Source organism: Helianthus annuus, chromosome 11 (genome assembly GCF_002127325.2).
Source record: "Helianthus annuus cultivar XRQ/B chromosome 11, HanXRQr2.0-SUNRISE, whole genome shotgun sequence".
NCBI lineage: Eukaryota > Viridiplantae > Streptophyta > Magnoliopsida > Asterales > Asteraceae > Helianthus > Helianthus annuus.
The window spans coordinates 15,735,593-15,763,371 of record NC_035443.2 but is presented as its reverse complement, the minus strand read 5'-3'; the positions used below and the strand labels follow the sequence as shown (position 1 = coordinate 15,763,371).

The 27,779-nt window shown below is 37.2% G+C and overlaps 1 protein-coding gene and 1 pseudogene across 1 annotated transcript; one reads left to right on the top strand and one right to left on the bottom strand.

Moving 5' to 3' along the window:
- The first annotated feature begins 11,793 nt into the window (after positions 1 to 11,793).
- LOC110889756 (UDP-glycosyltransferase TURAN) lies at positions 11,794 to 19,923 on the top strand. Its single transcript, XM_022137323.2, has 16 exons — positions 11,794 to 12,124; positions 12,450 to 12,483; positions 13,524 to 13,579; positions 13,676 to 13,816; positions 14,309 to 14,457; positions 14,982 to 15,071; positions 15,515 to 15,581; positions 15,657 to 15,720; positions 16,878 to 16,992; positions 17,515 to 17,681; positions 17,778 to 17,888; positions 18,509 to 18,570; positions 18,642 to 18,694; positions 18,785 to 18,860; positions 18,930 to 19,058; positions 19,726 to 19,923. The coding sequence occupies exons 1-16, from the start codon at positions 12,026 to 12,028 to the stop codon at positions 19,747 to 19,749; spliced, it is 1,437 nt and encodes a 478-aa protein (XP_021993015.1). The 5' UTR covers positions 11,794 to 12,025; the 3' UTR covers positions 19,750 to 19,923.
- Positions 19,924 to 19,989: 66 nt separating this feature from the next.
- Positions 19,990 to 25,659, bottom strand: LOC110887866 (annotated as a pseudogene).
- Positions 25,660 to 27,779: the final 2,120 nt, after the last annotated feature.

Genomic DNA, 27,779 nt, shown 5'->3' with positions numbered 1-27,779 from the left:
TAGTGTTGCATCTATATTATTTATTTATTAATGTGTATTTTTTTATGAGAGTGTATTTTATATATGTAAACCAACCTCACACAAATAGAAAATTTAACACGGAAAAAACTGATCCACTGGAAAACTTTTGATCCCTCGTTGATGACTACAACTAAGGGGTCAAACTCATGTTTTTCTTAAAAAAAAAAGTAGATTTTATAGCAAAAATGTAACAGATTCCAGCAAACCCCTTTGACGTACCCCTCTTGGTTCCGCTCCTGCGTGTTCATGTTATAGTCTCTATAATATGTGTGAGCGGGTCAAACTCTTGTTTCTCTTAAAAGATAGATCTTATAACAAAAGTAAACAAATTTTGATGACCGGGATCAACATTCCTTTGACCCCTCTTAGTTCCGTCCTACTTGTGCACAAGTGTGAGGGGTCAAATAACGAATTAAAAAAAAAACCGATGTCTTTAAATGTGGCATCTTTAAGACCACATATGTATTAGTTCATAAAATATGTAATCTGGAAGTGAATTTTAAAATGAAGATTTGCTAGTCATAATGACAAAAGGCCAAGAATCATGCATGCGTTAGTTATGGTTTTTCTTTTATTTATTTAAGAAATCCCACGACCAATAAACATGGTTAACATCACATGACTTGCCTTAGTGTAGTCAGGTAGGTTTGCTTTGGTGACTTTTATACCTAAATATTACTAAACAATTATAAGGTAACAAGATATATCACTTATGGACAGAAGATTATATCAAAAAGTAAATTAATCATATAAATCCGCATCTTAATCATTAAGTTTGAGGATCAACATATGATTCCGTGCTAGTGAAGATATTAGAGCATCTTTAAAAGTACTCAACGGGGACGTTTTGCCACCCTCGAGGACTACGTTGTCGTCCATGATGGACGATTACATGGATCGATGTGTTCGTGATTGAGTCCTTTGTAAAGGATGGACATCGATGGGGTTGAGGTGGGGCCAGATCGGGTTCTTGAGTTTTTATTGTTATTGTTTTGAATGAGCAAACAACTTTTCAATCGAATTTATGTCCCACAATTGTGTATGTTTTCAATAAAGAAAATATTGGTGGCTTAAAAAGGTCTTTGCCTCTAATAAAATGTATAAATGCTATACGTCAGTTGGCATATAACACATCAAGTGAACATTACGATGAATTCATACAAATTGGGAAAAAGTATTTTACCGAATGTCTACATAAGTTTTGTAGATGTATCATTTAAGTCGTAACAATATCTAAGAAAGCTAAACTTTAGTGACATCCAACGTTTAGTAGAAACATATTCAACCAAACATAGGCATCCTGGACTGCTAGAAAGCAATGATTGTACGTATTAGACCTAGAAAAGTCGATGTACATTGTTAGGTTTGTGAAGTCCTTTTAGGGCCTGATTTGGTCGACATTTAGAAGGCGAATGGTGGCGGCCCATTAACTTGAGAAGAAATTAAGGCCTGGTTTTGATTTCTTGGTCCCTAAGTCATTATATTTAGTTGTGTCTCTATATATACTCATAATCTTTGTACCGCGCATAATTAAATATTTAGTTGCAGCCTGTAGATGTAGGATTCACATCGAATCTGAATCACATAATATTGTTGTGTTCTTGTTTGCTTTTATTTTATGATCTTTCCATGTGTTTAAATCGTGCACTTGTTGGTTTCGCTACGTCACTTGAATTCTAACATACACTAGGTTCTAATGAATAGTGTTAGAACATCATGAAACATTCAAGCATCATACTTTGGAACTAGAAACATACGCTGAATTTGCATGACACGTGTCACTATGAGAAAACGAAGTAAGTTAGGGTGGAGGGTATGATTAATCACTCTAGGGTGATTGAGTGAAATCCTACCCAATAATATTATGCAATGTCAACTCCCCATTTTGCACTTAATCAAGGGTATGGTTAATCACTCTAGGGTGTTTGAGTAGGTTAAAAAATAAAAAAAAACTGTGATTGGTTGAAAGGGGTTGGGAGCCACCATTAAACCTCTCTCCCTTCTCCTTCCCTCCTCTTCCCGCGTCGGTGAATATACACCGAAAACATTCAAAATTTCGATGTCTCAAACAAGTGAGGGTGGTCACCGATCGATGAACTCCATTCACCGAATGGGTTTACCAAAACTATACCCTCCACCCTTACATAATTTAATTCCTCATCAGTGTCACCTCAATATTGTTCTTGTCGGTTACTACTATCACTCCATGCAATAGTTTACTTAATAACTAAGACTTTTAATTTTTAAATTTCTTTATATAAATGTCTATAATTTTTTTTTTCAATTTCTTTATCTAAATATCTAGAGACTAAAATAGTACATTATAAAAAATATATGATCAATTTTTTTAATAAAATGTGATCAAAAGTGTCATAAAAATAAATATCAAAAGTTACAAAATTATAAAAACGTTTACGGCGAGTTCACTTACATTGCCTGTTGGTTACTCTATTCAGGCCCGGATTTAAGAGGGGATGTGGGGGTGTAACTTACACCGTGTAAGGGCCACTTCTCAACTTTTTGGCAAAATGCAAAGTTACTGCAAAAAAAAAAAAAGAAAAAAAAAACTGTTTTATGTATAGGATACCCTTGAGAAACTATTACGGTACCCCTAGGTCCAATTTTTTATTTTTGATACTTCTGAATTTTTCTTTAAAATCTGGACTCTATTGACAATTTGACACCTTTAAACTTACCATTTGCACAATTGCACTTTTTAGGTAACTCTGTAAGTTTTTTATTAAGTTTTCAAATTTTTATTCAACACAAAATTTTATTTTATATCTTTAATATTTCTTGTTTACATAGATTCTAATACTGTTACAATATGTTTATTTCTATTTAAATTCTCGGTACAGATTTTATTAAAAAGCAAGCGATTAATCTAAAAATATATTGGATCCTGCAAACATCAGTGTGTGCATCATCACCCCCTACATGGCTACATATTGCTGCTCCAAAAAAAAAAAAAAAAAAAAAAAAAAAAAAAAAAAACATGGTTATTGAGTATTGACGACAATGAGTTCCGACAGTTGGGTTGGGTTTTCTGCTTGTATGTGGGCCGGTTATCCAATTTTGGACTTGGGGCCCAAACAGTAGCTTTTTCCAGCCCAAATAATAACTTAATGTTAAATATTATTATAGCATTATAAATTTATAATCAGCTTTTAAACAACGTAATCTCTGTTACTCAACAATACCATTTTATGTGTCTGTTTTTTCACAAGATAAGTAATGTCATGTTACTGATCCTTTGTCAGTTCATGTTTGTACCCAGTGGCGGCTTTGATTGTGTGTGGAGAGGACCTAGGGGTGAGCAAATTAACCACCATAACTGATAACCGAACCACTAATAACCAATAATCAATATAACCAATGGTTATGGTTATGAAACTTTGTATAACCGCTCAATCGGTTACGGTTATGGTTATGAAGCTTTGGTTAACCGATATAACCGAAACTGAACCGAATTTGTGATGTTAACTTCACATAATGAATTTGTGTTTTACAAAACCATATAGAGGGTTTTTAGTAAGATAAAAATATGTTAGTAACAAAATGATCTTGATGTAGATGTTATTTATTTTGATAAAGAACTAAGGTGTTATGGCCATAATTGTTTTTGTTTGTGAATTACCTTTTTAAAAAGAACTCTAAATCGGTAGTTTAACCAAACCGTTTAGTCTCAGTTATCTTATAAAATAGGCTCAAGCTAAGTTCAACTCGTGCACAACCCTATTTACTTCAAACCTTGCTTGGTTACTTAACCGAAATTAACCAAAACTGAACCATAACCGACTTCATAACCGATTAACCGTAACCGAAGTTTGGTTATTGTTATGGTTACCAAAACTCAATAACCGAACTAGCGGTTATGGTTATGGTTAATAGTAAAAACCGAACCAAACCGACCCATACACACCCCTAGGAGGACCTCCGCACAAGGCCTGTGATTTCGAGGGGCACGCGATTTAAAAATATTCAATACATATATGCTATTTTTTTAAATGGTAAACATATATAAATTCCAATATAGACCCGTTTACAAATTATTTTTTTGTTTGGAATTTAGCTCAATTGACATTAGTTTTATTGACCTCAATTTTGATTTTTATTTTAAAATAATAGTAAAACATTACGGAATGACACATTTTTTTCAAGCTCGAACAGGGTATGTAAATTCTTAGAGACGCCTCTGTTTGTACCTATTATTAATTTTCTAAAGAGGCTCTTTACATGCATTGAAGCTGAAAAATAATAGATATTAAAAGAATAACACAGATGTCATCTTTTTATCCTATTCGAATGAACTCCAAGCAAAGTTATTAATAGCACTCATAGCGGGCGTTATAGTGAATAGCGCAGCTGAGCGCTCATATGTCGCTATCTGATTTTGACGCCTTCATAGGGGATTTTAGGTTTTTTATGTTAAATACATATAAAACAGCGTATTTGGATATAATAGACACATAAAATATTTCTAAAATTTTCTTCCAGTTTGTCTCTAACATAAAATAGTGCCCGCTATTTCATACCTCACACAGCGGGAACAAAATTTCTTTATTGAAGGCAGTTGGTTTGTATCCAAAGCATGATATAATGCAAAATGTAGCTTTTTGTTCTTCTTTACATCTTGTCTTATACGCAGAAGTAAAGACAAATTGTTAAACCTTGAACTCATGTTAGAAGCAAGAATTCTAGTGGCTTGTGTTAACAGAGGCGATATCAAAGCTTATGAACTCGTTACTTTAATCGATGATCAAGACTGCTTAAATAGCAGAGATTACAACATTCAAAAGACTCCTTCAAAGATAAACTACGGAACATACTCATAAACCCTTAAGACTCGGTAAAACTTAACAACCTAAGTTTACCACTTATTAAAAATGTGATAATAAAACGTAACGACTAATTTTGAATTATTTCTAACACCCCCTCGTAATTCAAAGAGTCGTCAAACCCATTCTTCCACGAAGATAATAGAATTGTTCAGCACTCAATGGCTTGGTCAAGAGATCAACTACTTGTTCTTCAGTACAGCAAGACTTCAACTCAATCTGCCCTCCTTCAACCAGATTTCGTATAAAATGATATTTGATGTCAATGTGTTTACTCCTGCCATGATACGCCTGATTTTTTGTTAAGAAAACTGTTGACATGTTATCACAGAAGATTGGTGTAACAGCTTTTTGTTCCTGTCCAAGCTCTATTAGAATTTTCCTTAGCCAAGTAGCTTGACAAGCAACAGTAGTGGTAGCAATGTATTCAGCCTCTGTCGTTGAAAGCGCCACAACTTCTTGTTTCTTTGAGCACCATGAGACAACACCAGACCCAATCGAGAACAAATTTGCTGATGTACTCTTTCTATCTTCCACATAACTCGCCCAATCACTATCCGTGTACCCAGTGAGATTAACACTTCCTGTTTTCCCATACCAAAGACCAAGATCAATGGAACCAGCAACATACCTCAGTATCCTTTTAGCTGCTCCCAAGTGAATTACAGAAGGTTTGTGCATAAACCTTGAAATGACCCCCACCGCATGCGCAATATCGGGACGAGAATGAGCCAAGTAAATGAGACCACCTACCGGACTTCTAAACTGATATTCATCTGCAGCAGCTCCTCCATCTTCTAGTTGTAACTTTTCATTAACATTCATTGGAGTGGTAGCAATTTTACACTTACTCATACCGAACCGATTTAACAAATCACGAGCATACTTCTGCTGACCAACGAATGTACCATCTTTTCTTTGAGTTACCTCCAAGCCAAGAAAATAGTACAGCTGCCCAATATCCGTCATCTCGAATTCATTCATCATCTTTTGTCTAAATTCTGCAAGTAGTTTCTCTGACGAACTAGTGTACACAATATCGTCCACATACAAACATATCACAATCATATCACCTGTTCCGCTTCCTTTTACATACAAAGTGGGTTCACTTTGACTTCGTTTATAACCATGTTGAACTAAATAGCCATCTATCCTGCTGTACCACGCTCTCGGCGCCTGTTTTAAGTCGTACAAGGCTTTATGCAACTTAAACACTTTAGTTTCTTGCCCTTCCATTTCAAAACCAAGTGGTTGCACAACATACACTTCCTCCTTTAGCACACCATTTATAACGCTGACTTAACATCAAACTGATACGCATTCCATCCTTTTTGAGCTGCTAAAGCAAGGACTACTCGAATCGTTTCAAATCTAGCCACCGGAGAGAATGTTTCTTCATAATCAGTCCCATCCTTTTGTGCATACCCTTTTGCAACCAATCGAGCTTTATGCTTCTGAACTTTTCCATCCGCTTGAACCTTCAACTTGAACACCCATTTTAAACCGATGGCCTTTTTTCATGCTGGTAAATCTGTAAGAGACCACGTGTTGTGCCTTTGAAGTGATGCTAGCTCCTCCTCCATGGCTTGCTTCCATTCAGTTTTATTAACAGCCTCTTGAGGTGTTGTGGCCTCAAGAGATGATAACGCAAACTGACAGGATTCATACTCATCAGGCCTGAGCTCTCTTGTGGTTTCATACAAATCAACAAGAGTCCGGACATGTGGTCCTGAATTACTTGAACTGCTGGAACCATTGCTTTCATTCTCTCCGACACTTGCACTACTTGTCTCCACCACATGTGCTGGTGAAATTGAATCTTGTACTCCAGGTGATAAGTTGTTATGAGGTGTTGAGGGTCCTTCACTTGAACTGAGAACTTGCACTAGAACTAGGTGTTGCCTCAACATGCAAACCATCAGTCTCATTAAACACCATGCCCTTAACAAACTCTTCATTCTGTGTTTCATCATTAAAAGTTATATCAATCCATTCGCCTCTTTCATGAAACACAACATCTCGACTAGTTAAAATGCATTTTCTTAGCAGGTCATAGAGCCGACAGGCTATAGAGTTTGGGGAATACCCGACAAAAATGCATTTTTTTCGATTTTGGATCTAACTTTTTTCTCAATTGGGCTGGTGTTAATGCATATGCAATACAACCAAAGGTTTTTAAATGACTTACTGATGGTTTTCTGCCGTTCCACATCTCGTATGGAGTCTTTCCAGAGACTGCTGCAGTAGGTGATAATGAGATTAAATACACTGCTGTTGAAACCGCCTCTGACCAAAATTGATTTGGAAGAACCTTAGCTTGAAGCATGCATCGAGCCATCTCTGTTACGGTTCTGTTTTCCTTTCCGCTATTCCATTCTGCTCTGGCGTATATGGTGCTGTTAAATCCCTATGAATCCCATTTTCTTCACAAAAATCATTAAACATTTTGCTTAAAAACTCACCACCCCTATCAGTTCTTAACTTCTTAATTTTCACCCCACTTTCATTTTCCACCTTTGCTTTGAAATTCTTGAAAATACCAAAATCTTCAGATTTTTGTTTCAAAAAATACACCCAGTTGTGCCTTGTATAATCATCAGTTAATAGAAAGTAAAACCTGTTACCTCCCAAAGATGGTGTTTGCATAGGGCCAACCAGGTCTGCATGAATCAATTGTAATGGATGAGTGGCTCTCCAAGCATGATGAGGAAAGGGATTCCTTGTCTGCTTCCCGTAGATACATCCTTCACACTCAGGGACACCTTCTATAAGTGGTAATCCATGCACGATTTCATCATTGCTCAAGTGTTGTAATGCTTGAACATGTAAATGTCCATACCGGTTATGCCACATCATGGTCTCATCTACATTTGCTTCCAGAACAGTCCCTTCATTTACATTCAGAGAAAATGTGTTGTTGGTTGACATACGAATGGAACACACCATTTTCTTGGATGCTTTGTGAGTGATCACACATTTATCATCGTCGAACAACACCGAATATCCTGTTCTCATTAATTGACCAACACTTAATAGATTATAATCAAGTGCTGGTGCATAGTGAACATCGTACAACACCTTAGACTGCCCATTTGACATAATTAATTTCACTACACCTTTTCCTTCCACTTGTATGCCTTTACCATTACCCATTTTCACTTGCACTTTCTTTGTGCTGTCTAGATCTCTATACAATGACCTCTTACCCGTCATGTGATTCGAACTCCCACTATCAATGAACCAAATGCTAGCGGTTGGATCTGTATCGCTGATCGCCATAAACAACCTGTTCTCCTCTTCTTCTTCGATCTGTTCAACTGCTGCATTGTTCACTTGAGGCTCGAACCAACACTCGGATCTCACATGTCCGAGTCTATTACAATTAAAGCATTGAATGCTATTCCTATTCCTGCCACCGGATCGTCCACGTCCCCTGCCACGGCCACGCATACCGCCTCTTCCACGTCCTCTTGTGAAGAGCTGATTGTCAACTTCATGAGCCTGAAACACACGTTCGTCTTCACCCTTTTCAAAACTGCGATTAACCCTTGCCTCGTGGGATTGCAATGACCCCATCAATTGATTGAACGTGAGTGTTGACAGATCTTTAGATTCTTCTATTGTCGTGACCACATGATCCCACCTCATGGGCAAACTTCGAAGGACCTTTTCAATTACTGTTTGATCCGTGACATCTTCGCCATAAGCACGTTTTTGATTAACAATCTTCATAACAGTAGACAAGAAATCAGCCACACTTTCTTCATCTTTCATCTGCAATGTCTCGAACTCTCTCCGGAGCCCTTGCAACTTAACCGCTTTCTCCTTGGAATCTCCTTGGTACTCCGTTTGTAGCACATTCCATGCCATCTTTGCGGTTGTTGATGCTGCAATTCTTGAGAAAACACTGTCATGAACCGCCTGCTGAATGAGTGCTAGTGCACGAGCATCCTTCTTCACATTCTCTTTCAGTCGTGTTGCATCTTTATCCTCTTCATCAAACCCTGTAGAAACCAGTTCCCACAGTTCTTGGGAACGCAACACAGTTTTTAATCGTATGCTCCGGTACTCGTACCCTTCTCCCTTAAACACAGGGAGAAGAGGTTGATTGCTACTGTTGTTTGTTGATGCTGCCATGATACTACACACTCAGATTTTGAACGTAAACTCGCAGGCTCTGATACCACTATGTTAACAGAGGCGATATCAAAGCTTATGAACTCGTTACTTTATTCGATGATCAAGACTGCTTAAATAGCGGAGATTACAACGTTCAAAAGACTCCTTCAAAGATAAACTACGGAACAGACTCATAAACCCTTAAGACTCGGTAAAACTTAACAACCTAAGTTTACCACTTATTGAAAATGTGATAATAAAAAGTAACGACTAATTTTGAATTATTGCTAACAGCTTGATGATACACTGCATTTGGTGACCATTTTTCTGGTTCTGTCAAATACACGAGTTCTTCCCAATGTTGTTTTGTCAAAGGCCAATGGCAACTTTCATGGAAGTATATTTCTTAAAAATCTCTACAACACCGAGTTATAATTTTAATAATTTCATGATTCGTGTGAAAAATTTAATTACAAGACGATAAATAAACATGTATAGCACCTCTTGTATGCTTCTATGATGGAATCATCCAATTCTGGAAAGGGTTGAGTTCCTACAGATATACCTATCTACCAAGTTTAGTGTATAATTGTGTAAACATAAGAGAACAACCTAATCACTTGTAGCTAGTGCATAAAAAGATAATCACATGGAGTATAAACGATCTTATGTATCACATTTTTAAAATGCACGAGGCGCCCCAAGGTTTGTAACATTTTAAAAAAATAGTTTTTAACTTGTTAACTTTGAAACACTAAAATGTAAGATATTCTCATCATGTCCGGTCAAACTTATTTAATCAATCAATGATTAAATTTGTTAAAATACGACACCCATTGCTCAATCGATGGTATAAATTCTTCAAATACATGCCAACCGCCGCATCAAACTGCATCACGCATTAGACCACGTCAGAGAATCCAAACCTAAAGCAAAAAACACCCCTTAATTACCAGTTACATAAACAAACACAAAAATCACTAAAAACCTCATAACCACCAAACTGACTATGATCATCAGAGAATCCAACAAAGTCATCATCATTGTTAACAGGTTCTTCAGTCTGTTTCTTCCTGAATCTCCTTCTGTTGAATTAAAGCCTCCTTTAAAATTTCCGAGCTTATGCCAGCTGATATAAGCTGCAAAGAAAATACTAATTGTGATCATATATGTAACCAGTTGAATGAGAAAGAGAAGATAAGTGTCTATAGATAGATACATTTTCTTCATGCTGATGTTGTTTAGCGGGTTTTGTTCGCTTCTTGAAGATGGATTTGTCTAGACATCATACAATACAAACAGGTTGATGGGTAGCAATCAAGTTATAAACATGGTAATTGAGTTGGTGTAGCAAATGGGTTGATGTGTATTGAATGAATTGGCAAGCCGACAGGATGCCGACTGTGCGGTACAGGGTTCGTCCCCGCCTTGTCTAGCATCGGCGTCCCCCCTCCCCCCAAGCCGGCATCTTGAACATCCACAACCGGACGTTGGAGACGGTCCTTCCCCTCTCTCACACACCTATACATACAATATACATATATATTAGGCCAATTCCTCATTTCCTTACCTCCATCCTCTTTGCCCTATCCTCACACCCGATCTACGTGGCGGATCATCCTCCAAGGAGGACCATCACCATATCGCATAGCCTAACAAAAAAAATTTAGCCATGCTGGAATAGCTGAACCTTGTAACTACTAAGGGTGGAAGGGGTGCTTCCCACATGGGGAGTGGTAAACTCTCCACCTAGCCAATCAACTCATGTCATGTCAACTTACTCTCCACTCCCCATTTTGCACTCAAACACAAGGGGTGTGCTCTACCTGCTAAACAATTTTTTCTTTAAAAAATTGATAAATGCGTGATTGGTTGGAAGAAAGTGGGGGGCACTATTAACCCCCTCTATCTCCTCTTCCCCAATGTGGTGACTACTCACCGATAATCGAACTTCACCAACTCAAATAGGGGACCGGTAGTTACGGCTATAAACGAACCGAACGAATACGAACAATGCCTTGTTCATGGTCGTTTGTTAAGGAAATAATGGGTTCACGAACGGTTCACGAACACTTACCGAACAAGATTTTTGGTTCATGTTCGTTCATTAAGGAAATGAATGTGTTCACGAACGGTTCACAAGCACAATAAAATCGACGAAGGCCATTAAGGAAATGAATGTGTTCACGAACGGTTCACAAGCACAATAAAATCGACGAAGGCGACAGAGACTAAAGTTGGATGGCGGGAGGGAGTGACGCTAGATCGTGAAGTCCTAAATGTGGAATGGAGGTTGATAGTATTTATCGATGTGAATAATGAGAGGAATGGTACATGAACAAGGTTGGAATACAAATTCCAATTTTTTTTTTGTTAGGGTAATAATATAAAAATAAAAAAAAAATCATAGAATATAAAATTTTTAGCAGCGCAGCTTGTTGCCCGTCTACCTTCCATTAGTCTGTAATCGTCTCTGTTTTTACCTTTAAGATTTGTCGTAAATTTTTAGATAGGTAAATAAATACACAAAATTGTTTAATGAACAACGTAAACACACAGACATGATCGAATGTTCATGAACACATTACCGAACGTTCACGAACATAATTGAACAAACGAGACATCTGTTCATGTTCGTTCATTTAACTAGTCGACCGAAATTTCTTTTTCATGTGCGTTTATTTATTAAACAAACGAACTTCCATCTGAAGTGTTGGCTGAACGATCAGTCGTTTACAACCCTACCGACTCAGCGAAGGCACCCCCTAATGTGACAATTATTTCAATTGAACCTTATTGATCTCAAAACCGAACTCTTATGTTATCATAACAAACAAGAGTCATAAATCATATGAGTTTATTCAACTGCGGAACCTTGAGTTGCAAGTTATAACAATCAATCCAATCTTGAAAACCAAGAAACTATCATCTTCTCTGTTTCTAAAGCAAACACCATCTCACTACTCATCTACCCAAAACCCTAATAATTCATTTTGCCCAATTTTCAACTTTAAAAATCAGACACTTTCAACTGTGAATCAGAAGGAATGGAATCGGGTAAGAGACGGCGAGCAGCAGTTGTAGTGCTCGGTGATATTGGTCGCAGCCCTCGTATGCAATATCATGCCCTTTCTCTTGCTCGTCAGGTTTATCCCCAATTCATTTGTATCATTCTCCACAATTCATAACTTTTCCTAAATATCCGTCAAGTTGACTTTTTGAAGTCAAAATGCATCTTTAATTTTACAACAGAGGGAGTATTGATCTAGTTGCTTGTCTAATGAACATATGAATGTATACACTCTGCTGGTATAATGTTTTTGTTGACACTAGATGTGACGATTTAATTTAAATGTAGGATTTTAGATATAATAAAGTAACTGTAAAACTTCATGTATCTTAATATTCTGTAATTCTGTTTTTCGTATTATATAATCCAATGGTTTCTTGATGTTATTTTCTATTTCGCAGGCAAATCTTGAGGTCGATATTGTTGCATATGGAGGTATATCTTTTATCTCACTTTGTACAATATAAGGATGTTGCTCGTAACGTAACTTAGTAAGCAGCTACTATAGTTTACCCGTCACTCATAGTTGTCAATAGCGATCGCTGTAGCGTCCTATGTAGCGTATAGGTATAGTGTCGCTATTAGGGTTGTAGCATAGTTATTAAAGGCGTTAGGCGCACTCAAGGCGCATAGGCCTCGCCTGGTGCCTAGGCGCAAAAAAAGCGCGGGCCTGAGAAAAAAAAAAGCGTACAACAAAAAAAACTTAAAATATTTTTATATAATAGATGATTAATACTATACTTCAAATAAAATAAACTAAAGCTATTATACAACATTTAATATCGTCTATTTAGTACCAGAAGTTATAAAAGGCTAGTTTATTAGTGTAGAAAAGTAGTTTCGTTAGATAAAAGTAGAAATATAGCTAGAATCTTGCCAGAATTTAGAGAATTTGGCCGAAAACTCTCAATAATCTAGGAATCTCGCCAGAATCTGCGCATGAACCATCACCTGGAGAATTAAAGCGCAATTGCCTTGACTTAAGGCGTAATTGCCTCGCCTAGCTAGGAAATTGGGCCTAGGCGCAAGTGGCGATGGCTTTTAACAACTATGGGTTGTAGCGATGGATAGGAGAATAGCGACACTTAATTTATTTTTTTAATATAAATAGCAATTTAATATAGCTATAAAATAGCTGGATTTTAAGTTTTTGTTAAATACACCTGTAAAATAGCATTTTACCAGGGTATTTTGATATAATATACATATAAATTGTTTTCTAGTGTATCACTATTTATAAATAGCGCCCGCTATTTATCGGTATTCGCTATGTAGCCTATAGGTACCTTATCGCTATTTGTCGCTATTCGCCATTAACAACTATCATTATTAGTACTTTTGTATGGTTGTTTGCTCTGATTTCTCTTAGCTACATTTAACTTGATCAAGCAGTGATTTGTCTAAAACACGCATTTACACTAAGCCACAATGTACTTTAAGATACTTCTGTTTTCTTATTACGTTCTTTCGTACAGGTTCTGATCCACATTCCGCTCTATTAGAGCATTCATCCATACATATCCATACCATGGTATCGTTTCTGTTACCGAAATAACTTTGTATAATCCAAAAACATCCTACAAACTCAACTTCTTATATCAAATCTATCTCAAATTGTATTCTGTAGAGGCAATGGCCGTCAAGAGATGGATTTTTACCGAAAATATTTCGTCCGGTTATGCTTTTGCTAAAGCCATTGGTTCAATTCATCATGCTTCTTTGGTTTCTTTGTTTTAAAATAAAGGCCCCCGATGTATTTATAGTGCAGGTAAGCTTAAGTTTCCACTGTAAATATACATCACTTCATTTCAATATTTCTGAAGAGTAAATTACAAAAATCGTCCTTTATGTATGTCACTTATTGCAAACTGTGTTCTTTGTCTTCAATAATTACAGAAAACGTACTCGATGTTTGCAAACCCTTGCAAGTTATGTCCTTTAGCCCTAACTAAGTTAATTTTTGTGGTTAAATCTGACCAAATGGACCCCACATGAGAGTATGTTTGTGGTTAAATTTGACCAAATGGACCCCACATGAGAGTAAAATGACCAAAATACCCTCATGTGGGGTCCATTTGGTCAGATTTAACCACAAAAAATTAACTAAGTTAGAGCTAAAGGACATAACTTGCAAGGGTTTGCAAACATCGAGTACGTTTTCTGTAATTATTGAAGACAAAGGACATAGTTTGCAATAAGTGACATACATAAAGGACGATTTTTGTAATTTACTCTATTTCTGAATCATATTATGCTGTAGAATCCTCCTTCAGTTCCAACTTTGGTTGCCGTGAAATGGGCCAGCTGGTTGAGGCAATCCTCGTTCATCATCGATTGGCATAACTTTGGATATACTCTGCTTGCGTTATCTCTTGGTAGAAGCAGTCGTTTTGTAGCAATATATCATTGGTAAAAAAAACTATATTTGTTATGACGTTCAAGAATATAAGGCATTGTGTGTGACCTTGGTTTTAAAAAGCGAGAGGCGCATAAAAGCGACGAGGTCTAAAATTGAGGCGCAAAGCGCAAAAGCGGTGGGCTTTTCGTACCCGAGGCGCAAGATGTTTATATAATTTTTTTTATATATCCCAGACATATCCCATAGGTTGTTAGCTTCGTATAACCAAAATATAGCTATAAGTAAGGCTTTTATACCATTTTAATTACATGTACAAGTCAAAAAAACCCAAGGTACAACATTTTTATGCAGTAAAACGCCTAAGTTACATGAGGCGTGCGCCTCAGGCCAAAAAGCCCACAAAAAAACATCAAAAAATGCGCATTTTGGTCGCTTCCTGCAATTACACAAGGCGAGAAGCAAAAAAGCCCCAGGCCCTGCGCCTTGCGCCAGGCGCGCCTAGGGCGCGCTTTTTAAAACCAAGTGTGTGACATGATAATGGACAGTTGGAAACCATGGTTTGAACTTATTTTAGGGTTGAATTACATTTTGGGAAGATGGCAAACGGTTCGTTGTGTGTCACAAAGGCGATGCAACATGAGTTGGAACAAGTTTGGGGTATCAAGTGAGACAGTTAGCTTAAAGTTTTTTATTCTTCATATACTGTTTTTGTCGGTCTGTCCCATGAAAATAGCAAGCAAATTGTCCTACCATAAAACTATATTGGATAACGGGTCAAAATGGGTCGGACCTGGATAGGTTCACCCACAAGCACTTTTTATTGCCCATTAAAAAACTGATTATTGTGTTAGTTATGATTACAAAAACAGTATAGTTACCATAGTAACGTAAATGTTTGAATAAAAATGGTTTAAGAAGTTGTATGCCTTAAAAATAGACTTTGGGCTACTTTGACTTGTTTGGCCCATTTGACCAAGTTCCCGTTTAAGGTCAAACATTGCAATTTTCATGGTACGAAGTTATTATTTCAGATTGATCATGTTTTGTGGTCAGTGGTATAACGGTAATTACATGCCCCTCTTTTTCCTTTTTTTTTTCGACGCATAGAGCCACGGTGTTATATGATCAGCCTCCTGAGTTTTTCCGGCCAGCTTTGCTTGAAGAAAAGCATAAGGTAAAAGAAACATCATTTGAAAACATTAAAACATTTTAACGGTCTTAGAAACATCATACTGATTGTTGATTGCAGTTGTTTTGTAGAATTAAAAAGGATATGTTCCGGTCAAACAGTCCTTCAGATTGCGTCAGCTATGGTAATTTCTTCTCCATGCCATTGTTATTTAAGGGCATTATTTCATAAGAAGGTCATATAGTTCGATCAGAGATATGTGTTCGGTAACTAGGGGTGCAAACGAGCCGAGCTGAGCCCGAGCTTGACCAGGCTCGAGCTCGATTAACTTATGTGAGCTCGGGCTCGAGCTCGGCTCAACTCGAGCTTTGTTTTCAAGGCTCGAGCTCGGCTCGTTTATTCTCTATTAATTAATATATTAAATAAAAATAATATAAATAATAGACTTTTTAGGCTCGCGAGCTCGATAAGTGAAGCTCGGGCTCGTTTACTAAATAAGCTTATTTTTAGGTTCGAGGTCGGCTTGTAAACAAGTTTGAATAAGCTCGGCTCGACTCGGCTCGTTTACACTAAGGCTCGACGAGCCTAACGAGCTTCACATGCGAGGCTCGAGCTCGGGCTCGGGCTCGATAAACAAACGAGCTTTATTTTAGGCTCAAGCTCGGCTCGTTTGCACCCCTATCGGTAACCATGTTTATTTTCACAAACAAAACCCTTAAAAAGATCCATTCTTAAATAAAAGCCCTATAATTTTCCAAGGTTTCGACGTAATGTAGTCTTGGTTTTAAATTGTGTGATACACACCTATGCGTTTGGTCCAAAAATCTGATGCGTGATGCACGTTGCGAGCGCATCACGTATGCGATGCGCTCTTTATAAAAAAATATCAAAAAAATATTTATACATAACAACTTATAAACCATACTTAAACTAAAACAACTGACGTAATAAGAAGACAATAGTTATGCCTTTTGGTTCAAATCAAGCATAATAAAATGTTTCTAGAACCACAGTTAGTGTTTAGGAACCATAATGGTCCAAATCAGCTGTGGCGATGCCGATGTGCTCTCATCAGCGCATCGGGCGCATCACGCATTATGCGTGCATTTTAAAACCAAGAATGTAGTCCAGATGCGTTACCGAGTCAAAATGATGGCATGTTGGTAAGTTTGACCATGCTGACTTTTTCTGGTTACTCTTTTTATGGGTGAAATCTAACATGGTTACCTTAAACGGAAATCAGACCAACCTATATTGTACCTTTTTGTGCAACAACCCCTTTTTAGGGCTTTGAGTGATTTCAAATTCCAAACATAACTATCATACGCACTCGTGTATTAGGAATAACCGACCATGACTTGCAAGATCCAAAAACAACATTATTTACAAACCAGATCGACAACGAGTATCACTTGAAGCAGAATAGGCCTGCACTTATTGTTAGCAGTACAAGCTGGTATGTTCTACAAACCTTACCTCATATTTTATTAACATTATTATTATATATATTAAAGGCCATGGCTGATGAACATTGCCACGGTTAATTCTTTTTCACTTTTTCAGTTATATTATTAATGATAAATATATTGCATCATCTGCAAATCTCCACATGCTCAAGGGGAAACCTTTAATTCGATTAATTTTATTCATGCATATTATTTAATGAAAGTGATTTTTATTCTTTATCGTGACGAACCGAACTGATTCTAACCGAATAACATTGGTACCCGTATTGGTATTATCCGAACTGGTACCTTAATTCATTTTCATGGTTCTCTATCGATGTAAAACACGTGTTGATATCCTCTTGGACGTGTCTCTTTTGGTTGCTATACCGAGTGCTGGTATCGTACCGGTACCGTAACGAAACCGAACTGAACCAGTACAGACCAAATTCCCGTCGCAACATGCGGGGAATCTCACTAGTTTTTATTTTTGAGTGAATTCGAAAAAACAACGAAATGATTTTATCTTTCAGGACCCCGGATGAAGATTTCGGCATTCTTTTAGAAGCAGCAGTGATGTACGATAGGCGTGTTGCCGCATTACTAAATGAAAACGACTCAAATGGGGATGAGTTTTTATGGAAAGCCGTTGATGAGGGGAAGACGTTTTTATATCCAAGATTATTATTTGTTATCACCGGTGAGAATTTGGTTTGGGTTATTGTTTTCATCGACATAACAAGAAAAAGTAAAAAAAAAAAAGGTTTTAACTTGGAGTGTTATAAACACTTTGAAGGGAAAGGGCCGGAGAAAGAGAAGTATGAGGAGAAAATAAAGAAATTGAACCTTAAACGTGTGGCATTCCGTACCATGTGGCTGTCACCAGAGGACTACCCCTTGCTTCTTGGTGAGCAATACTCTGGTTCATTGTTTTATAAATTTCGACTCCTTTACGATGAATGGTTTGGTTTATCTTATGATTTATCTCTACGGGTCAAAAGGGTAAAATGAAAAGGCAAAATGGTTCAAAACTTCGAACCAGATGAAATTTGCCTAAAAATGTATTTGTAATGCATATAACCTTGTAAATCTCCTATTCAAGAAATAAGATTATTATTGAAATTAAAATTTTTCTCATTGTATCTGAATTGCTTATAATAAAAGTTAAAGTAAAGTACATGGATAGTCCCTGTGGTTACCAAAATTGTGGATTTGGTCCCTAGCTTTCCAAAAGTACACGGATGGTCCCTGTGGTTTGCACTTTGTAACTAATTTAGTCCCCAACCAACAAATCTAAAGGTTTTAGCATGTCCAAGTTAGGAACTAGATGCGTTACAAAATGCAAACCACAGGGACTATCCATGTACTTTTGGAAAGCTAGGGACTAAATCCCTGTACTTTACTAGTTCTGCTCTATACCAGAAGGCTGCACATTTTCACTTGAACCTGTTTATTTACCAACGGGCCTGACCCATCCATTTTGTCACATCTACTCATCATGTTTTGTTGTCTGTTCGATTTTTGCAGGTTCGGCTGATCTTGGTGTTTGTTTGCATACTTCATCATCAGGGTTGGATCTCCCAATGAAGGTATATATAGACAAACTCTTGCTTAAATCTATCGTTTTTTTCTTCTAAATTTCCGTCATCATTGTTGTCAGGTTGTAGACATGTTTGGATGCGGTCTACCTGTTTGTGCTGTTTCTTATTCTTGGTAAATAATTCCCGTCGTCTTTTTCAAGCAGCCGTCTTTACGACCGAAAGGATAATACAAACTTTGACTTTTGTGTTGACTTTCGTGAAGCATCACAGAGCTTGTAGAAGTGGAGAAAAATGGCCTTCTTTTCTCGTCATCATCAGAGCTTGCTGATGAACTCATGGTACGTCGGTAAAACCAGACGGAATATTTAACTATTTTTTTTATGTTTTTAAGCTATCAGCTTTTACAGATGCTTTTTAAGGGATTTCCCGATGGGTGTGATGCTTTGAGAACACTGAAAAACGGGGTTCTGGAAATGGGCTCATCTGCAAAATGGGCCACTGAGTGGGAAGCTAATGCAAAGCCATTGATATCCAAGGTAATCTCATTTTTTCCGTGTACGGTGGGTCATTTTAGAGGTGGAAAGATGGGCGGATCAGTTAACGGGTTCGTTTTTGGTAAGTGCTGAAACATGTTGGCGTGGCCCGGGTTGACCCACTAACCCTTTTATCTTTTCTTAATAGTTTTTAATTAACTAATAACTAGTGGGTTACCACCCGCGCTCCACAACGGGTTCGCAACATAGATAAAAGAAGCAAATCTCGAGAGTTAAAGTTGTTTGATGTTTTAGTTAAGGGGCTAAACATGTCATTATTAAAGTTGATTGTTTATTTTTTATAGTTGAGGGGGTAAAGTTATTTTTAGTTAAGGGGCGAAACATGTCATTATTAAAGTTGAGAGGCTAAAGTTGTTTTTAGTTAAGGGGCTAAACATGTCATTATTAAAGTTGAGGGGCTAAAGTTAGTTAATGCCAAAGTTGAGGGGCCAAAGCTGGTTGAAGTGACAAAATAGCATATTTATAGTATATACAATACTAACCACGATTACAAATAATATTATCACAATAATAATCTAAATCTTTGACCCATACGTATTTTAGCTAATTTTATTATTTGATCACTTTGACCTGTTTGAGATAAAACACAACCCGTTCATAAGTAAACGGGTCAATGCATTGACCAAGAATTTAATTTTTGAATTTACAGGTGATCTCTGGCGACTTGAGTTGATATCAAATGGATCTACATTTTGAAGAAGTTCAGTTTTTAACTTTTAGACTGTTTTTATATAATATGAAGATCTATAGCATTAACAAAACTACAAAAGTTCAGTTTATTAATTATTAGCATTTTGTAAGAATGTACAACAGAAAACTGTTGTTATTTAGGAAACTTATGGATTCATACAGCTTTCATTCAGAGCTTTGAGACTGCACCAATAAGAATTGGGCTCCTGAATGTTACTTAGATCTATAACCTGGGTGCGGGTCAGGCCCGCGGAGCATCCCACTCGGTCACAATGCAGTTACGGGTTCTCTTTGAGCGACGTACAGTCACTCAGCGCCATGGTTAGCTCAAATTCATCGCTTAACATCTGAAGCACTTTTTTCACCTTCGGCAGCCAATGAAAACACGACGGGTCGTCCAATCTATAAAACTCCACAACTCGATTGTTTAACGTTACAACTCTACAATGCATCCGAGAGTATAAGTTATATATAGTTTTAATTGGTAGTATGTGCTTACAAATATGCCCGAAGCTCCACGTGCCAGCGCCTTGAAAACGTCTGTACCACGCCGGACCCCACTGTTTAAGAACTGGGTGCACGCCCTTGTGCCGCTTTCACAACATGAACGATGATTTCACAAAATTCAAAGGGTGATCTTAAACTTTGTTAAGTAACCGGTTCTTTCGATCCATGATCACAAACTCTCTGTCACACCCCGACCGCGTAAAACAACAAACTGCGGCGGAAACGTCGGGGAGTGTCGTAACAGAATCATTGTTTGAAAGAGTTTGATAATTGGTACCTCTTCTAGAGCCATGATGGTGGCCAGGACATAGTCGAGTTGATGAGCCCCGTAATTGAATACAATAATTCGAAACTTGTGTTAGTGATTCACTTCATCCATCTTGCCAAGATCAAGACCCTAAGTTCTTCAAGGACAAAAACGGGGTAAAGTGAACCGGTTTTTGATGTCAGCTTCTTGACGTCCTAGCCTTGGTGTGTCAACTGTAAGCTATGGCTTTGAACCCGGTTCTTTCACCTCTTCTTACAAGTTGTGCAACAACGTTGCGGTCTTTATACACCTGATTTCTTGGTCAAAAAGGTCAAAGCTTCATATGAAAGGAAGAAAAAAATTGGAAAATAGCGGCTCACGTAAAGCTGGAAGATGCAGATTCCCGGTCCTGGTGAAGCAACCTCCTCGACACTAGACGTTGCCCACGACGACAATGTCTAGAAGATGAAACAATGATAAAATCACATGTAAATGATGTAAAGAAAAAAGAGGATTACTAACCTTTAATAGTCCCTGATGTGGATGCAGCTCTTGTTGTTGCATATTCACCTACATTGCGAATAAAGATTATAAATATTATAAATTAAATAGAAATGATTGCAATATGACTATAATCTTGGTCAACGTATGACCCGAACTGGTAAACTCACGAGACCCACTAATACCCTGCTAACCAATGGGACAATGTAATATGCAACTTGCGTTGACAAGTGGCCTTTAAGGAGGTTAAATGCGTACATAACAATGTACTTAAATAAACGACAAACACATACACCCTCATGGCCTACAGGATTCGTGAGAAAGCATTTCGGTTCTCTTCTAGAGTCCACTAGTCCTCAGCGCCGGATGCATTATAGTCATAGACCATTTTTGGCAACTTCTCCTTGGCGATTAAGCGATTGCTTAATATTCGATCACATTGGTTACCGCTATCTTTCTTGCATATTTTCTTTCACAAAATCTTGACCCACATAAAACTACCCAAATCAAACTTATAGTTATGGAATATTATATCGCAATATGGTCCCAACCCAACATAATTCTCTAGTTATAGTTGTATGACTTCTTTCCATCATCCACGCGATACAAAAACAAGCAGACTAGAACCCGTCTTAGGGATGCTTGGATGCTTATGTGGACATGTGGTTACATATCTTATGAAGCGTTGTTAAAGCACGCCTTCGTTACATAATCGATTTCAAATACAAAACTACGAGAACCTTATAAACACTTGTGCATAGTGTTTTAAAGATTTAGTGGGAGTGGGAAAGAGAGGCGGTTATACGGTTACATAACCATCTTATATATCACTGTTAAACAATACGTACACGGGTGACGGGTATATGCAATTCTCGCAACTTTTTATTTAAAACTAGTTATGCAACCATATAACTCCCTCTCTTTTTTCTCGCCATTCCATCTTTGAAGCATTATTTACAAGTGTTTATCAAGTTCTCACAGTAAACACGCATCCACAAGATAATCGACGAAATAAAGATATTAACTTTGCATCCTAAAATGTAGCAACAAACCCACATTATCAAGTCAAATGATCATCAACTGAACTCTGACCAATATCCAACTGCATAAAAATAGCCCATGATCATCAAAAACCTTTTTTCCTATAAATATACTAAAAAAAATAGAAGACAGTGCCAGAAATGTTTGAAGAAATAAATCAAGAAAAAGGAAATGGATAAAGACAAATAGAAGGGGATGAGTGATTGAAGGTTGAAATGAAAGCCTAATCCAAAAGGGATGTTGGGTTTTCCACATGATTCATAGTGTGTTCCATGGTTTTTTATTCATCATCATCATTCTACTAATAACCTAAATTATAAAAAAAAGACAAATTGGATTTAAATAATCTGAACCGACTCTTTGATAATAATCCCAACTCAGTTATTTACCCATAGTGGTCCGAACTTTCCATTTGGTTTGTGAAATAGTTCGCCATTAAAAAAAACATAACGGAGTTAAGTTTTTTTTTTTCCAAATTACAAACCGATGTTTTCGGGCTTTTGATCAGAACGAGGATGCGAGTCTGTTGATGTAAAACTTACATCGAAACAATGCTCTAAAGCGATGTTTTCGGGCTTCTGATCTTTAATCCTTTCTAGCACCATTAGTCATCAAGCACTGATCTAATGAACTTGACTTCTTTAATCATTAAGACCATTTCCAACTCTTATTTTGTTGAGTGCTTCAGAAGATGTAGGAGGAGGTTTGTAAGGACCGTTTCATACCGGTTCGTTCAATAAACGTGTTTGGAGTGCGGAATCCAACAAACACGATGTGGTGTAACACGATCAAACGCAAGATCTAAATATCAATCAAGCTTGTATTATCAATGATGTTGTTTACATGTAAAACCCACACTCTCTCTCTAGAATGCACACACAAACCTTAGAAAGTGTCTCAAATTCTTTTCTAATACAAGCTTGACTTTCCTATCTATAGTCCCTTGACCTATGGTCACTAATACAAGAATATTACCAATATACCCCTAATGACCTTAAAGTCGGATTGATCTAGTGTTACAATTTTTACATACTCCCCCTTAACAATAGCATCAATCTCTCATTTCTTCGATGACTTTATATCTTTTGAATGCTTCAGCTTTACTTTACTGCATTTACAGACTCCCCCTAAGCTGATGCATCTAATTTTTAATCCTTTCAAGCACCGTTAGTCATCAAGAACTGATCTGATGAACTTGACTGCAACTTTTTGAACTTTTTCCAGCTCTTATTTTGTTGAGTGCTTTAGAAGATGTAGGAGGAAGTTTCCTAGCTCAGTATCTTTTGTTCATATGATAATCCGGTGTTCAGCGATCTGATAAATTTGAATCTAACTCAGGAGAATTTCAAGTATGACAGATGATCGGCCATCGTGTCATCAAATCCGTAGATCCTCATGAGAAAGCTGTAGCAAGTTTCTGGTTGCTGAGAGGTGTTGAAATAACCCGTGATCTTCTCGAATTTTGCATTCCGGTGAGTATCCTGAATTCTGCACCTCATGCATTTATCAGCTTTAGTCTGTTCACTATCATAAACAACTTCTCGAAAGTCTCATTAGACCAATTCACAATTTTGGATAAACCCGTGTTTATCTCAAATATGCCTCCGTGCATGAGAAAATTTTCATTTTATCAGTTTTCTGTGGAAGACTATCAAATATAATTTGAAAAGATAATTCTTTTTGAATTTTACGAAGTTTATGCTAAGACACACCTAAAATCTTTTTGAATTTTCAAAATCAAATATAGAAAATACGTACACATATTTTTGTGAGCAAGAGGATCATATCAGTTTGAGTGAGACTAGTCAGCTGCACTGTTGTTCTTTTGATGAAACACTCAGTCTCAAACACTTTACTTCGACTATAAGTATCATTGTCCACTTAAACTCAAACATGTTTATATCGATGACATTGTTTAATGTGATACAAATAAGGTAATATTATAGCATATTAAGCAACGGTTCCCACCACACGACATACTCTCGTATCAAGATATACATGAGAATATCATCTTACAAGTGAATATATTCAGTTTGCATCTGTTAGGGGTGACGTGAAACTTTAGTGACTCAGGTTAGTAACATCGCACAGACAAAGAGTTTGAAGCTCGACTTTGAGTGGTGTACCTTTTGGTATATTTTTAGCATAAATTCATATCTTTCGATAATCATTCAACTTTTGTGGGTTTACGCGTTTTTGCATTTTGATAAAGTATTATAGAAGTTCTAGGTTAACACCATCGTGTAGACATGAAGAAACATTGGTTTAGTTGACCGGAATCAACTGAACCAGGAGGTTTGAATCTGCATAAAAGGAGTTAAATCTTCTCGTCCGATTCGTGGGTGCCCGATCTTCTTCTTCTAACAATCACTGCAAAACAACAACCGTTAGACTCGTCACGGGGAGAATGGGGGTTCTCTCTGTGACCACCCTCCGGCGTGAGAATAAGTACAAGTTTTGATGAAAAAGAAGAAGTAATGTGAAGTGAATGTAACTTGAGAATTATACCTGAATTATCCTTCTATTTATAGCCGAAGTTTGGGCGGGAAAACCTGTTGATGAAAACTTGACGGAAGATGCTTTTCCGTAAGCGGTTATTCTTTCTTTTCGTTAATTACTTAACGAGTGTGTGAGTGCACACAGATCATGATTTTGATCGATGGTCAGGGTATTGCCACGTGGAAAGTGGGCGAGTGTAGATCTCCTTTCAATTTCGTGCCATCATCGTGTCCTTGAGGGAGCATGGGATGATGCCACGTGGCCATTCGGTTATAACCAAATGGTGGTGCATAATGTGACAACCCTCACTAAACCAGGTATTCGTACGATTTAATTAATAATTAATTACTGCTTGATTACTGTGCTTAACTGAAATTACTGATGAACTGCTACTTGACTGTTGATACTTGTACATATCTGCATCATACTTTGATTTCCGTCACTACATTATTTACATGCTGTACTCTAGTGACAAACATGATGCACAAAAGCACAGTAGCACCGGGAACGGATAACCTATTGAACATGCTGATAAAGCCAACATCAGGCAGACACTGCCTCTAAGGTCTGTATGAGCCAGAAATATTTTTACTACACCCATAGTGAGTGTAGGGATACAAGGGTTGTAGAACTGCGTCTCTAGGAATAAGATATAATGACTGGATGTGCCTAAAACGTACTCTAAGCACCAAACACAACACTTTAATTAACATATCAGCTTCTGGCTAACTAATAAAGTGCCAAAACATGAGGAAATATTCCCGACACTTTGAGAAATAAATTGTGTCACTAAAAATGTTATTAACGACACTTTAAAGCTTTATTAAGCGCTTTAACGGATTACTATCCAACTGAACAACCGGACTATACCCGGAACATGAAAATTTTGACATTAATATTATTGGTCTTTTTCTGAGCCAGTTAAGGTCCCTGAACACCCTAACACCCGCTATAAAACACATCACACCACTAACCAAGTTAACCCCTAAATCTAACTTGGTTTAACCTAACTAATACTTAACCTCTAGTTGGAATCGAACTAGCTTACCCCCCCCCCCCTTGGGCCGATCGGTCCCCATGGGACTAACCTTGTACCATTTTTGAATTTTATAATCCATGATGTCTCATATCTAGAGAACATCAAAACCAATGGATAAACATGTTAACTTTGTCTATAAATAACTTGTGTTTACATGAGAGATCATTTGTCACAAACCACCCAAACACAACTCTCCCTCTCTCTCTAATACCTTCGGCCGAACACCCCTCCCCCTCTACATCATTTTTCGGTTCTTGATCCTTCCATTCCAAGGTTATACAAGTGTTACGGGTCACGCATTAGGAGTCTTGGAGCAAACGGAAGACGAAGGACCTCTCTACCTAGCTTTTATCCACCTCTTTTTCGCATAGATTCTTCCCTAGCCCCGAGCTAGAGGTATAACACTTAAAACTGATACTTGTACTAATCTAAGGTGGTTAATAAGATATGTAACGGTTAAAATGCGGAAACTTGCGTTTTGAAGCATAAAAGTCTACTAAAACATGAATATTGATGGTTAAAAGCACATAAGTGGTGTAAAAGTTGTAGTATTTGATTTGTGTAGTTATTTAGACCCGATCTACGTTGTGGTAGCTCGGATCACCATTTAACCCGGTTTGGTTAAGATCATGGATCTTGACATAAGCTTGTTTTGAATGAGACAAGGGTTAAAAGGTGAAACTTTACCACACGAGAAACATGAACTTGTGCAAAAGTATTTTTACTTGTAAAATAGTGTTTGAAACTAGCGGATCTACGTATGTACAAATGGTATTTTCAAAGAACCACATATCAAAGAAATCATGTTTTCTAAAAGACGGATCCTACACTAACAAGTATGATTTTTATAAACCACAAGTGTGTAAACACTTGTGAAATGAAAGGTTCGACAAAATAACAAACTTTGTAAAAGATGACGAGAAGTTGTAAAGATGGATTTACTTTAAAAACGAGGTTTTTACGAGATCGATCTACTTTATGTAAAGATCCACAAAATATAATGGGATTTACACTATAGTTTCGGAAAAATTACAAGTTCATGCGATTACGCGATTTACATACTTGTCGACTAGTTGATGTGTCGGAAATTGTTGATTGAATAAAGAAGTTGTTGAAGTTGATTTTGTAAAAGAAAATGATACGCTTAAAAGCGTGGCCACCTCCAGTTACAGAGGAAACTCTGGCGAAATTTTTCTAAAAACCTAACACTTAGAAATATTTACACTACAAGCGTTAGAATTATTTTTGACATGTTTTCAAAATATATTTCGCCACGACTTTATTTACAAATATTCGGAGGTGGGATTTTCACAAAACTAAACGTGATAAATATACATTCGGTGAATATATTTTCACCACACTGTTTATGATTATTTTGTAAAAATACGTAAATATTATTTTTAGAATAAAAATAATATTTCGAACGATGACAGATCCAAAGTAATACGAACGTCTCTACGATAATTATATAAGTTACACTGGTAATTACTATTACCACACGAATGATAAAACGTAACTTACGCATTATACGGAAATATTTACGAACGCGTATTTTATCAACGTATTATTTTTGGGGAAATATTATGTGAAATGAAAATATAATATTTTTGAGAAAATATTTATATTTTGGAATTGGAAATGAATATATTAAGTGAGACTTAATGGTGTAATTCGAACGCACATGTATTAAATCCCCCATCCTTGGGAAGGAGATTAACTACCAAGTACATGCAAAATGTAAACACGAAATAGTTGTCTAACTATTTCCCAAAAACTTAAACTATAAAGCTAAGGCACGACCGTCAGTCTAATAGATTTAGCACATGTAGGTCGTTGCACAGCTGCCTGATTTGGAGTACTTGGTAGAGACGCACCGACTGTGAGTTCATGTCCCCCTTTTCTCTTAACTGTTTTCAGTTTTCTAAACTGCGGGGGTGAAATACATGTTACTATGATTACGAGTACTTTTTACATGGTATGGTTAGCGTAAGGAGGGTTACTACTTAGATCATGTGAGTGGGTAGGCGGGAACTGGAGGCCATTAATCCTCATTGTAGGACCGAGGGACGTAAGCGGTAGATCTATCTGGGTGTAGCGAGCCCAACCCTAGGTCCAGCATAACGGACCTCGGGGTGAATTTGTGCCCCGACGCAAAATCGCAAGGTTTGAGTCTTCCTAC

Bases quoted from the DNA above. Each gene is read 5' to 3' on its own strand.
- LOC110889756 (XM_022137323.2), top strand. From the start codon at position 12,026: ATGGAATCGGGTAAGAGACGGCGAGCAGCAGTTGTAGTGCTCGGTGAT. The intron at 12,125-12,449 runs GTTTATCCCCAA...TCTATTTCGCAG, and splicing joins CCCTTTCTCTTGCTCGTCAG to GCAAATCTTGAGGTCGATAT. The intron at 12,484-13,523 runs GTATATCTTTTA...TCTTTCGTACAG, and splicing joins CGATATTGTTGCATATGGAG to GTTCTGATCCACATTCCGCT.